Genomic DNA, 13,115 nt, shown 5'->3' with positions numbered 1-13,115 from the left:
TCAGATGACAGAATGTTGGTAACATAATGCAGCTGTGTGTATGAGTTTGTCGTTCATATTTGATGGATATCTAACGTTTCTTTGCTAACCGATTTATCTCAAAGGAGGATAAAACATGATGCAATGTACAATGTACACAGATAGATAAGAAATGGAGGGTAAATATGCAGATCGAAAAGACTTGAGATATAATCAAAAGATAAGCATAACTACTTTTTAAAAAGTCGCTCTTGTATTTGCTGTGGAGCGATATTTAGGGATATTAAAAGAATTTTATAGAAGACAGAAGTCAGTCATTTAAACAATATCATGCCAGAACTTTCAAGGCTGAAGCAGGAGCATCATTTAAGTTCATAAGTTCACGACCAGCCGGGTTACCGTAATGAGAACCTATGGGAGGGAACAGAGTCAAAAGGAAACAAAAGTGATAATGGGAAACATTAAACGAGCTCCACTTATTGATTGCTTCCTGGCTCTCCACACAGTCTGCTTCCCGTTCCATAGACTCCAGTCATTTAAAGGACTTCTTGAGTTGGCTGTAAATAAAAGTTGGGTAGGTTATTCTTTTACTCATCCAACTCTTAATTCCCTATGTTCCCCATTCAGAGACTTTCCCTAAGTATTGACCCTTACCTATTATTTACACACTTAGCATTATAAAGCCTACCACACTTCACAGACGTCTCTAAAATGAATCATTTGAAGAATCATTATGAATCCAGCTCACATTTAAACAAGTTAAAAGTTAGAGACTTTCTGGTGATTCATAGGCTCGCGGTGTCCTTGCTTTAATCCCTTCCTTGCAATGTTAATCTGTTTTGTGGTTTTACTCTCCCTTAAAAGTGCTGTATGCTGGGGTTGGGGATTTAGCTCAGGGGTAGAGCCCTTGCCTAGGAAGCGCAAGGCCCGGGGTTGGGGCCCCAGCTCCGAAAAAAAAAAAAAAAAAAAAAAAAAAAAAAAGTGCTGTATGCCTAGTTTTAATCCATTTTGGGGTAACTTTTTGACTTTATTTTAGGGGATGAGGCAAATTCTATGTTTATGAAAGCAAATGATACAAATATCTATGCTTAATCCTTATTGTTGTATCTCTTATCAATCAGAATATTCACTTTGTCCAATGAACTGTCCAGTGAGTCATCCATTAGGATAATTTCCAGCTTGGGACTGGGACATCAGTTGTCCATCTTCCTCTATGTGTCCTTTACAGGTGTTTGTAAGAATATTTAAAATGATAACATTTTGCAATGTAAGACCAAACTAATTGCAATTTCATTGAATCTAAATTATTTTCAAAAGTTTCTGTGTTTTTCTTTCTCACTAGCGTTCAAATGCTGCTATTTTATTCTTTTGAAAAGTGGGATGGAATGTATTACTAAGGCTCTCATTTGGTTCTAAATCTTAGAACTATATGTTCCAATAATATTCCATCTCACTTCCAATATCTGTGACTGTAGCCGCATGGTACCACATAAGGACTTTTAAAATTTTTATTTATTTTTATTTGTTCACTTTACGTCCCTCTCACTGACTCCCTCCTGGTCACCTCCTTCCACAATCCTTCCCCCTCCCTCCTACTGTTCTACTGTGAGAGGGTGGAGCCCTCCATAGATATCCCTCACCCTTGCACATCAAGTCTCTTCAGGGCTAGACAATCCTCTCTTCCTGAGGCCAAATCAGGAATCCCAACTAGAAGAAAATATTCCACAGACAGGCAGCAACTTCTGGGATAGCCCCCACCCCAGTGGTTTGGGACTCATATAAACACCAAGCAGCATAACTGCTACATATTACAGGGGGCCTACGTTCAGCCCATGTATGCTATTTGGTTGGTGGTTCAGTCTCGGATATACGCAAGGGTCCAGATTAGTTGACTCTGTTGAACTTTCTGTGGAGTTCCTATCTCCTTCAGATCTGCAGTCCTTTCTCCAACTCTTCCATAAGAGTCCCCAAGCTCCATCCACTGATTGGCTGTGGGTTTCTACATCAGTATGAGTCAGCAGCTCTCCAAGGACAGCCATGCTAGACTTCTGTCTGTAAAGACAACAGGGTGTCATTAATAGCGTTGGCCCATGGGAGGAGTCTCAAGATGGGCCAGTTATTGGTGGGCCCCTCCCTCAGTCTCTGCTCGGCCACTCCCGGGAATCTCTGCATTTCTTGTAGACAGGATACATTTTGGATCGAAAGTTTTGTGGGTGGATTATTATTGTCCTTATCTCTCTATTGGGGTTCCCGCCTGGCTACAGGAGGTGACCTCTTCAGGTTCCGTGTCCCCAATGCTGTGAATTACAGCCTGAATCGCGACACAGCGAAAGCAGTGCTAACAAGGAAAGTTTATAGCACTTAGCACCTCCGTAAAGAAATTAGAAAGTCCTCATACCAGCAATTTAAGAGTACAGCTGAAAACTCTTAAACTCTTAAAAAAAAAAAAAGAAAAAAAAAAAAAAAACAGGAGGAAGACCCAAGCACACCTGAAGAGGAGTAGAAGGCAGAAAATCATCAGGGATGAAATCAATCAGGTAGAAACAAAGAGAACAATACGAAGAATCGGCAAAACCAAGAGCTGGTTCTTTAAGAAAATCAACAAGATAGATAAACTCTTAGCCAAACTAACTGAAAGGCAGAGAGAATCTAAATAGACAAAACAGAAAATAAAAAGAGAGACATAACAACTTACACTGAGGAAATTCAAAGAATCATTAGGTCTTGAACAAAAGCCTATACTCCACAACATTGGAAATTTGTAACAAAATGGATGACTTTCTAGACAGATACCATTCACCCAAATAAATCAAGATCAGGTAATCTATTTAAACAGCCCTATAACCCCTAAGGAAATAGAAGCCGTCATCCAAAGCCTCCCCCGACACACAAAAAAAGACTTCTAATTTTTCTTGTTCTTTCTAATCCTCCTCTTTCTCTCATATCTATCCCTATTCTCTTCCTCACTCTCATTAGTATTAGTCATGCTGACAGGAGACTCTCCCTCACATTCACTTTAGTCTACGTGGTTTTTGTTTTCTTTTTGTTTTCGTCATCAACTTGGGCACAGTTTAGAATACCTCTTGGTGATTGGGACATTAATTCATATGGAATTCTTACGTTGGCCCTTGTCACTGACTCTAACTTATTACTTCATATTTCAGGATCCGAATTCATAGTTGCACATGCTAAAACTGTAATCGTCATCTTCTTACCGTCTCGTTTAATTTACAGCAAACTGTTGATTAGACTTCTGTGTTTTAAAATGCTCACCTGACTTCTTTTGGTTCAGGAATGCCTCCGAGAAGTCCTCCCGAGGTGCACCGTGCAGACCCATCCCGCACCAGGACACAGAACTTATGGACCTGAGGCTGACCCACCATGCACATTATCTTTGGTACATGACAGCGGAAATATGCATACTTGATGGAGAAATCCTGATCAAAATATTTGAATGCAGAAATGTGTACGTTGAAAATTTTTCCAATTAAAGTTCATTGTTGTAACTAGAGGATTCAGTTCTTCCTTTGGTCATTTATTTTTTTTAAATCATCTTTTAGTTCTCTGAGAATTCTATACAATGTGTTTTGACCATATTTATCCCTCATTTATCTCCTCCCAACTCACCCCTCCTTTTGTTTTTCTATCAAATCTAATCTGTGCTGCTCATATATTCTTGGATATATGGCCTTCCTCTGGAGTCTGGTGAACTTACGACGGGGTGATTCTTTTAAGGAAAGCTCTACCAGCAGCTTTCAAGTGCCAACAGCCCCTCAGCTAAAGTTGGGATTTCCTGTCTACCTCGCCTCTCCAGAAGGGGATTGGACTTGGTTCTTCTTGATACTTAGGGAGAACGTAACTCTCTCTGGTCAGTGACTCTTAGGCACAAGTGTGAATTTTCAAAGTGTCCTAAACAAGAGGATCAGAATGTCTATTTGTTGCAGATTATAAACCCATGGATATTATTCAAATAGGCATAGAAGTATGTTTGAGTATTCTGTTTCATATATCTAAAAATGTAAGGGTACATTTCAGCATATCTCTTGTTCTCTAACTCCCTGTTTTTTTATTAAGTATATGTATGTATATGTGCATATATACTTGTGATAATATAATATCAAACACGGAAATTGATCAATGTGACATAAGACACTGTTCACAATAAAGATGGCATCAGTAAGCATCTAAGTAATAAGTTCATCATTCTTGACTATTTTCTCTACAAAAGAAAAGGTTAGCATCCCCAAATCTCTTAGCATATATAAAACATATTAAGGTTACTCCAAATTAGACAGAAAATATTTATCAAAAGCTATATGGCATTATTACTGACAAATCACATAGCAGAACTTCTAGTTTACTAATAATGAAAACCAATTTTAATCATGCTGAGAAATTGAATTATATTTTCATCCATTTGCTAAAAATTATGAAATTATTATACAGAAAGCCTTAAGAAATTTATGAGTATTGACAGAAATAGTCTTTTAGATGTTATAATCAAAAGGCAACTTTAAAACATGTTTACCTTTTGTGATTAGAGTAATTTTCAACTTTTGAGAACTCACTTATTGGGTTTTACTCTTTAAATAAAAAGTATTTCACCTAACTTTTATTGATTATTTTTAATTATTTTGTTTTCTTTGAGAAAGAAGCTCCCATTAAACAAATTCTGGTTACCTTATAAACCCTGAATTTTTGTCTGGTTTGTACCATGGGAATGATTATTCACCATCATTTTGCTATTAAAGGAGCATAAAGTGAGTTTCGTTGTGCAAAGGCTTTTTACTTCTAAGATCCCAAGGAATTTTTTATTAGTCAGTTAATTGTTTGAATATGTGAAGAGTCTTCTTGGGCCATTTGGCCACTTAGAACATGTCTTAAACCTTTTTGTTAATGTACAAATAAAATTAAAATAAACATTTAAGTATTTAGTTGACTGTGTGTATTACAAATATTTTCTCTCATTTTATAACATTTTACTTCACTTATTGTTATGCTTTTTACTTATGTACAAAATAATGGGCTCCATGATGGCATTTTTGTGTATATTTTCTATATGAGACAAAACAGGCAATATTTGTCTTTCCCACCGATATCATCTCCCTCCTTGTCCCTCGGACCCCTTCTTCCCTCTGCTCTGTGCCCATTCTGTTTTCAAGAAGCGCACGTGAATGTCCCGGGTTCCCACCCAGGTTCTCACTGGCCTCCCTATCACTGTTCCTTGCCTTTCAGTTTGCAGAGGGAATGACTTGAATAGTGTGTGAAAATTTTCACTTTATTTTTTTCCATAAAGAATGACAATTTTAACATTTTTTCTCTCGTAATGAGAACTATTACATCTGCCATATGTCCATATGTAGGGATATGCTTTTGGATTTTCACTTTGCTTGCCCTTACTTACTACTGGTGTTTATTAATGTCCTAAGTGGAATTTTTTATTATGGCTTTAGAATGACTAAATCGTTGATTGGGAATTCCTTTTTTGCTTTACTTTCTTTCTACTACTATTTACATCTATGTAATTTTAAAATATCTTTCCACGAATCAGAAGAAAACCTATTTTGCATTTGAAATTATCATGAATGTGAATATAATCAGGAAATATTCAGCATTCCTTGTATTCCCAAGCATGGCTCATAATTCAAAATAATCATGTAAAGGTTAGCTCATAGTTATTATTTCTTATACTCAATTTCAAAATACATATTTGTCCTTGGGATTTAATAATGGAAATTTATTCAAAGAGCATAATTGTTTATGATAAAAGCATTAATATACTTGAATTTGTATTTGCAGTTATTCTGAGAACTTATGGGATATGACATCTGATATTTTCTTGATATTATAATTTCTGTGATAGCTTTACGACATCTGTGTTACTGAAAGGATCTGTTTGGTCTAATGTATGGATTCCATTTTAAGAATTAAGGCACATGGATTTATTAGCTACTTAATTACAGAATTCCTTATTAGGTGTTTACTGGGAGCATTCTTGGCTAGGGTCCAAACGCTGGAGATGTGTTCACAGTGCAGCTTATTTGTAAATATTGTGCTCAATCAAGATTAAGTTTTAAGTAGTTAAAAATAAAAGAGATACCTTGAATAATAATTAAGACACCAATGTAATTTTTTTCATTTGGGGGAGTTAAATTAAAGGACTCATACATACCAGGGCAGTGCTCTAATCACCAAGAGTCAGGTGTAACACAAATAATTTCAATTCTTTTATCTGAAGAAAATCATTTTAGCACGTTTGCTACTAGCCAAAGTTCATTCTTGCACATGTGCAAGTGGTGTGTGTGAGTGTGTGTGTGTGTATGTGTGCATGTGTGCGTGTGTGTATGTGTATGTGTGTGTGTATGTGTATGTGTGTACATATGTGTTTGGTATACATATGTGTGTGCATGTGTGTGAATGTATAAGTGGGTACCCTCATCTATGTATACACATGTAGAGGTCAGTGGTTCCTTTTGAATATTTTCCTCTATAACTCCTCACCTTGTTTTTGGAGATATGATGTTTAAGTAAACCTAGAGCCTGTTATTTAGATAGGCAGAATCACCATCGAGTTCTCCAGATCTACTCGCACGCCCCACTCCCAGTACTGGGTTATAGAAACACATTTCCATACCTAACTTCTACATGTGTGCTCGAAACTTAATTTCATGTTTGTACAACAGTATATTTACCCCTTGAGCCATCTCTGAAGTCCCTTAATACATATTTAGTGTAAAAATGTTCATCCTTAGGGCCTCAGACTGTTTTTGGACTGTTTTTTTTATGAATGAGAGTATGTATTTATCAAGATTATAAAGTGATTTGTATCCATCTCAATCCTTTAAAATGTGGGTCCTTTCCGATGAGTTATGGCCCTGTGCATGGTACATTTTTGCTTTTAACCAGAATGAACATCTATAATAAACTCATGACAATCGCAAAGACAAAAAATATTAATATATATATCTAAAAGACAGCTTAGCTTAGGGGAAAACTATATTCATCTAATATGACATTTTATTAATTTTCATGTCACTGTACATATCTCAAAGTTTGACAATTGTTATCTTCATTTCGAGACAAATTAAAGCGTAAACAGATGTGCTATAACTATCTTTGAGGTGATATTTTTACAATGATGTGCCACACATACTAGAAATTATTATATAAAATCCCAATGAATGCTAAGCACAGATTCTTAGCACTTCATTTAAATAACTGGTTGTTATGAGCCTCACTTTCATGTGCTTTTAGCTGTACAGAGATAAATTTAGAGTATAAAGTCTTTAGGTTATATGAAATAGAAATCCGCTCAGCTTGAGCAAACGGTAATTTATTAGGCTAGCAATATTTCCAAACCTGGGGAACTGAATTTGAATACTAAAGGACCCATCCGTCCCCTCTCTTTCATGAGTCGCTTCTCATCTTCATCGCATAAGAGCTTCTCTTCTTCTCAGTCTCAATGGTAGAAAATTTGCACTTGGAATTCATGTAAAGTAAAGAGGCAACTGAGAAATACTGAACTAACTGTACTAGATCTCAAATTCTGAATATTTGACAACGCTGGTTGGTCAAGGCTCAAACAGGATGAATGATGTTCAACTGTGATAGTAGTGTCTTCTACATTGCCAGTGTTGACTGAGAAAAGGAGTACAGTATTTGTTTGTGTTTTGTTTTGTTTTGTTGGTAAAAAGATGCTATAAAACAGTTTAACAAGTATAGACTAGATTGACAGATGCTGCGTGCTTTTAAACCATCCAAACATTGGTCAATGGAACAGCACATGTGTTCCTCAAAAGGCTGTTGGAGACATAGGGCCTCAGACTAATCTTTATGAATGAGGATATGTATTTATCAAGATTATAAGGTGATTTGTATTCATGTCAATCGCTAAAAACATGGTTCTTTTCTGATGAGTTATGGCCCTGTGCATGGTACATTTTTGCTTTTAACTAGAATGAACCTTTATAACTTTCTGAGTTAATCTTTTACATCCTGACAGAATGACCATCAAGTGTCTCAAGAATGTATTTTACAACTTTTTTAATAAAAATGGAATCTTGGAAGTAAGTGTTCTTTAATGGAAAGTAAAATAATTCAGCTTAGGAGCCCTGATAACTATTTTAATGGGTTTCAGTTTTATGTGTAAAGGTTAGCATATGTTCTCTGACAGTATATTCATAACAACTTTGAATTTTTCCACTATGACAAGTTTGAATTAATACTCCAAATAATAACTAATTGAATGGCTGTAATCGAATCAAGTGATGTAAGTAGTTAGTCTTGATGACAGTGTTTAAAATAGGGGATGCTTGGCTCTTGGGCACAAGGTGTTTTTAATTTCTCATGTAATAACATCTTAGTTAAGTATTATAGATGATTCTTACGTGGCATGTTTTCTAATCTATTTATATATAATTCATGATTTATATTTGGTCCCATGCAAATTATAATATACCATAGCTGAAATTTTACCTGCTGGGTTCTTTTTCAATACTACGACATGATAGTTGTTTGTTTTAATCAATGGGTCATATATTTTGATGCTAAAACCTGAGCTATAGAACGGCATTTTGATGCTAAAACCTGAGATATAGAACAGCATTAAACTGGGCACAAATCTGATACAATCTGGTACTCATTAACAAGTGTGAGATCTATAATGTTTACTTAATTCCTTGTTTACATAGAGAAAATAATAATAATTAATTACATTCCTATATTGAATGACGATGGTTAAAACAGACAGCTTATAGATCCTGGGGCAGGAAAAAACATCAAAGGAGATGAGATTTTACAGTTATTTACTTGGTTAAGTGCTCATTTTACAAATTTTATTTGGTTTATGATAATAAGTTTTCTCATGTTTTGAAAACAGTTTCACTCTATGTACTTTCTTAAAAAAAAAAAAAGAAGAAGATTTTATTTTCATTTTCCTGGAGTCAAACTGCTTGTAACTGAGCTAACATATCTGCTTTGTATCTTAATTGTAATTATGCTTCCCTTTAAACAGTAACTTAAAGTTTGTATGTGCTGCTTTGTTTGAATCGTAGCACCATTTGAAGTTTTTTGTCATTGTCCTAAAGGTGACCTCATGTAATCTTATGTCAATATATTTGTACAATGTCATTAACAGGTATGCAGATCAAAGCTAGCACAGAAGACATTGTCTGATATATTTACTACTGCTTTGCTGAACTTCCTTCCTTAAAAAGAATTCTAGATTCAAGATCCAATATTAGATTTCTTACAGATAATCCATGAAACAATATGGAGGCCAGATGCTAGAGATGTGAAGGTTCTGTCGTAAATTTAGCTTTCATATAATCATGAAGATGGTTCTTGATCTCATAAAAACTGATTCCAAAGAACTTTGTGAATTTTCTTTAATGTGATCATATTGTACAGAGTTCTTTGGAACAGTGTAATATTATTCTAATTTAATATTTTGGTTTTTTATTATATATTATGTATTTCCTAGGATAAAAATCTGGTTATGGGACAGCTCATATAAAAACACATTGAAATTTTTCTATCAGAGGTTTTTCAGGCCATAAATAAATTTAGTCTTCTTTTGTCAAGTTTAGAATCAAATGAAAATAGCTACGGAGAATAGTCAAACAATAGTGGCAAATGCTTCTCTCATAAGTGGTTGAAATTAGACAAGGATGGGAATGAGTTATTAATAATCTGTCCTGTGTTAGACTGACTCATCCTGTGAGTAGAAGACCTGAACAGTTTCAGAAAGAACACAACAGAGATCTTCTCCAGCTCACTGCTGGACAGAGGGCGACTCAGATAGGACCAAGCCACCTTTGACAGACAAAAGCAGTAGTCAAGAAATATTTGTATAATGTTTTGCATTGAAAAGCACCAGAAAAATTCTTCCCTCCCCCCTTACCAAAGTAATTGAGCTTTCTCTTACATTTATTCCTGAAATAAACTCAGTGAAATTTCATCTAATTTAAAGACTACTTTGAGTCTCAAGTCATACTAAGGACAAGTAAGTAATATTCTAATGACCCAAGTAGGTAAGGATAGATTTGTTGAACTATAATGTTGTAAATGTCAATATATATTTAAAGTGAGATTATGTAAGGATTTAAAAGAGCCCTCAACAATAAAATTTACCTCTATTCTGGAGTATGGAATGCAAATTAAAACTTTTTTTCTCGTGTTAATTATTTCTTTGATACTTAAATGCAATGTGCTTTGATCATATCCACACTCTTCCCAACTCTTTCCAGGACAACTCCCCAGTTTCTGCTCACCCGACCTTGTGTGTGTGTGTGTGTGTGTGTGTGTGTGTGTGTGTTTATACTTTAAATGTCTACTTGAAGTGGTGAGACATTTCCTTGAACCACTCACAACAAAATAGCATTTCTTCCTCAAACCTCGGACTTCATATATTGTTATGTACTCAATTTTCTAATTCCATAATAATTTCAGGGTGGCAGGAATATCATTGGGCAGGTTCCAGGACAAACCACTGATTATAATGCAATTACATAGATAAAAATCTCAAGTATCAGATTTAGAATGTTTCTAGGCTTTTCTCCCCCATTGGACCAACTCAATTTATTTTGATTCCTGCAGTTTAAACCTCAGTTAGACTGATGACATCAGCATAAGAGGCTAATCTCTTCCCATGACAGGGTGTGTATGGAATGCATAGGAAGCCATGGACTCAGGATGTATTTGACAGAGCTCTAAGCTCTTATGGATGTATGTGTTGGCAAAGAAACCAGAGTATTGTGTCTCTTTTTTCTCTCCTGTTCTTCTCTCTACTTTGCTATTTCTTTTCTTCTAACTTCTGAACTTCTTTTGAGCCTCCTTTTGGTTTTTAAACACAAAAAGTGAGTTGTAGCTACTGGTTTGTACCATCGTAGCATAATACCATTGATTTGCAGCCTGGTGCAAATTTTAGGACTATTGAATCTGTACTGTGGGAATAAAGTCATGAGCAATGCATGGAACTCTTTACGTCTTAACTGTAATTTTCAAGATTGTTATTTGCTTTTTAAAAATTCGATAACGTTTACCACTTACTTTAAATAAAAAATGCATGAAACAGATTTTGGGACATGAGTTTCTCAGTGTGATTACCCATTTAAAAATACACATGTTGGGTATTAGTGACATTCTTAAAGATGATTAAACTATTCTCTCTGGACAGTTTAACAAAATTCTCCTTGCATACACACTCGGCCATCTGGTTCACCTAAAGAGAGCTTGAAGAGTGACGTCACCACAGTTCCTTGTCTGAAAATGCTGTGTGGCATACACAAGTGTTATTAGAAACACATGCTAGCTTAAAATGCCTGCAATTTCATTCATTGTGAGCCAGATTCTATTAGTAACAAGCATTTCTTAGGATGTTGACTGTTACTTTTCAGTTTATTATATTAGTGCTAAAAGACCAACTTCTTAAAAGTTGTATATTGCACCAATCACAGAATTTCATCTACTCTTAAGGAAAAAGTTCCCTTAAATGAGAACGTGTATATAATGGTTGGGTAACGCAAAATGCTATCTTTTTTGACCAACACTTAAATTATTTTGCAATTAATGAAAGAAAAGTAAACATTTAATCACACCGAATAATCTTAGACTCTTTTCTACTGAGAGTAGAAAGTACATGAAAATTTGCTTATTTTGGTGAAGAAATGGGAACAGTATATCTTCCCATTATCTGAAATTTGACTCTGGACACAGTATCTTTGGGAGTTTTCTTTATGTCAATGACTAAAAGTGTTTGCAATGAACGACTGCAGTAATGGAGCAAGTGGAAACTCATCGGGATGAAAGAAAAAATGAGACTTGAATGGAGACTGCAGTTCAGCAGAGTTAGGTCTCCAGTGCATTAAAAAAAATTAAAACAAGACCAAGAAATTAAAATAAAATTAAAGGATTATTTTTAGTAATCACCAGGGTTTAAAGGCAAGGAAATATAGGTTATAGAGTTTATTTATTTTTATACATTTTTATAGATATTTTATTTATTTACATTTCAAATGTTAGCCTCTTTCCCGGTTTCCCCTCCAGGAGCCCGGAATCCCGTACCCCCTCTCCTTCCTTCTATGAGTGTGCTCCCCGACCTGACCCACCCAACCACTCCCAACTCAAAGCCCTGGCATTACCTTACACTGAGGCATCCAGCGTTCACGTGATGAAGGGTCTCTCTGCCAGTTGATGCCAGATAAGAGTATTCTCTGCTACATATGCAGCTTGGGCCATGGGAACCTCCATGTACATTGTTTGATTGGTGGTTTATTCGCTGGGAGCTCGTGGGCGGGGGAGTGGAGGGGAGGAGAAGTCTGGTTGGTTGATACTGTTGTTCTTCTTATGGGGTTGCAAACCCCTTCAACTCCTTCAGTCCTTTCCTTAACTCCTCCATTGTGGTCCCTGTGCTCACTCCAATTGGCTGCTAACATCCACATCTGTGTTTGTCAGGCTCTGGCAGAGCCTTTCCAGAGAAAGCTGTATCAGGCTTCTGTCAGCAAGCACTTTTTGGCATCCACAATAGTACCTGGGTTTGGTGTCTGTGTATGGGATGGATTCCAGGGTGGGGGTGGGGGGCAGTCTCCGGATGGCCTTTCCTTCTGTCTCCGCCTCACACTTTGTTCCCGTATTTCCTTTAGACAGGAGAAATACTGGGTAAAAATTTTAGAGTTTTGTCTAACTTCTGGATTTGGTCCCTTTAGGTTCTCCTCTATTGTTGGGCATTTCAGTTAATGTCATCCCCTTTGGGTCCTGGGAGCCTCTTGCTTTCCTGGTATCTGCTTTCTGGTGACTACGCCCAGTTCCCCACTCCCCATTGCTACATACCTCTACTCAGTTTCCTGACCCTCTCTATATCATCCCTGTTCCTCCCATACCTGACCCCATTGTTCCCCCCTTTTCCTTTCCCCCTACTCTCTTCCTCTCAAGTCCCTCCCACCCTCTACCACCCATGATTATTTTGTTCCCTATTCTAAGAACTGAAGCATTCACACTTTAGTCTTCCTTCTTCTTGAGCTTCTTTTTGGTCTGTGAGTTTTAGAATGACTATTTCAAGCTTTAGGGCTAATATCCATTTATCAGTGACTGCATGCCTTGCATGTTCTTTTGTGACCGAGTTACTTCACTCAGGATGA

The 13,115-nt window shown here is 36.3% G+C and overlaps 1 protein-coding gene across 1 annotated transcript in view; it reads left to right on the top strand.

Moving 5' to 3' along the window:
- The window catches only part of Adgrl3 (adhesion G protein-coupled receptor L3), a 492,285-nt gene extending 487,697 nt beyond the window's left edge, over positions 1–4,588 (top strand). The window contains exon 24 of the mRNA XM_032916815.1: positions 3,272–4,588. Within this exon, the coding sequence (XP_032772706.1) occupies positions 3,272–3,348 (77 nt within the window). The 3' untranslated portion in view covers positions 3,349–4,588. The remainder of the gene's footprint in view (positions 1–3,271) is intronic.
- Positions 4,589–13,115: the final 8,527 nt, after the last annotated feature.

This window comes from Rattus rattus, chromosome 11 (assembly GCF_011064425.1).
Source record: "Rattus rattus isolate New Zealand chromosome 11, Rrattus_CSIRO_v1, whole genome shotgun sequence".
Lineage (NCBI taxonomy): Eukaryota > Metazoa > Chordata > Mammalia > Rodentia > Muridae > Rattus > Rattus rattus.
Note: the sequence above shows the minus strand (reverse complement) of the source record. Positions and strands in the feature narration are given on the sequence as shown.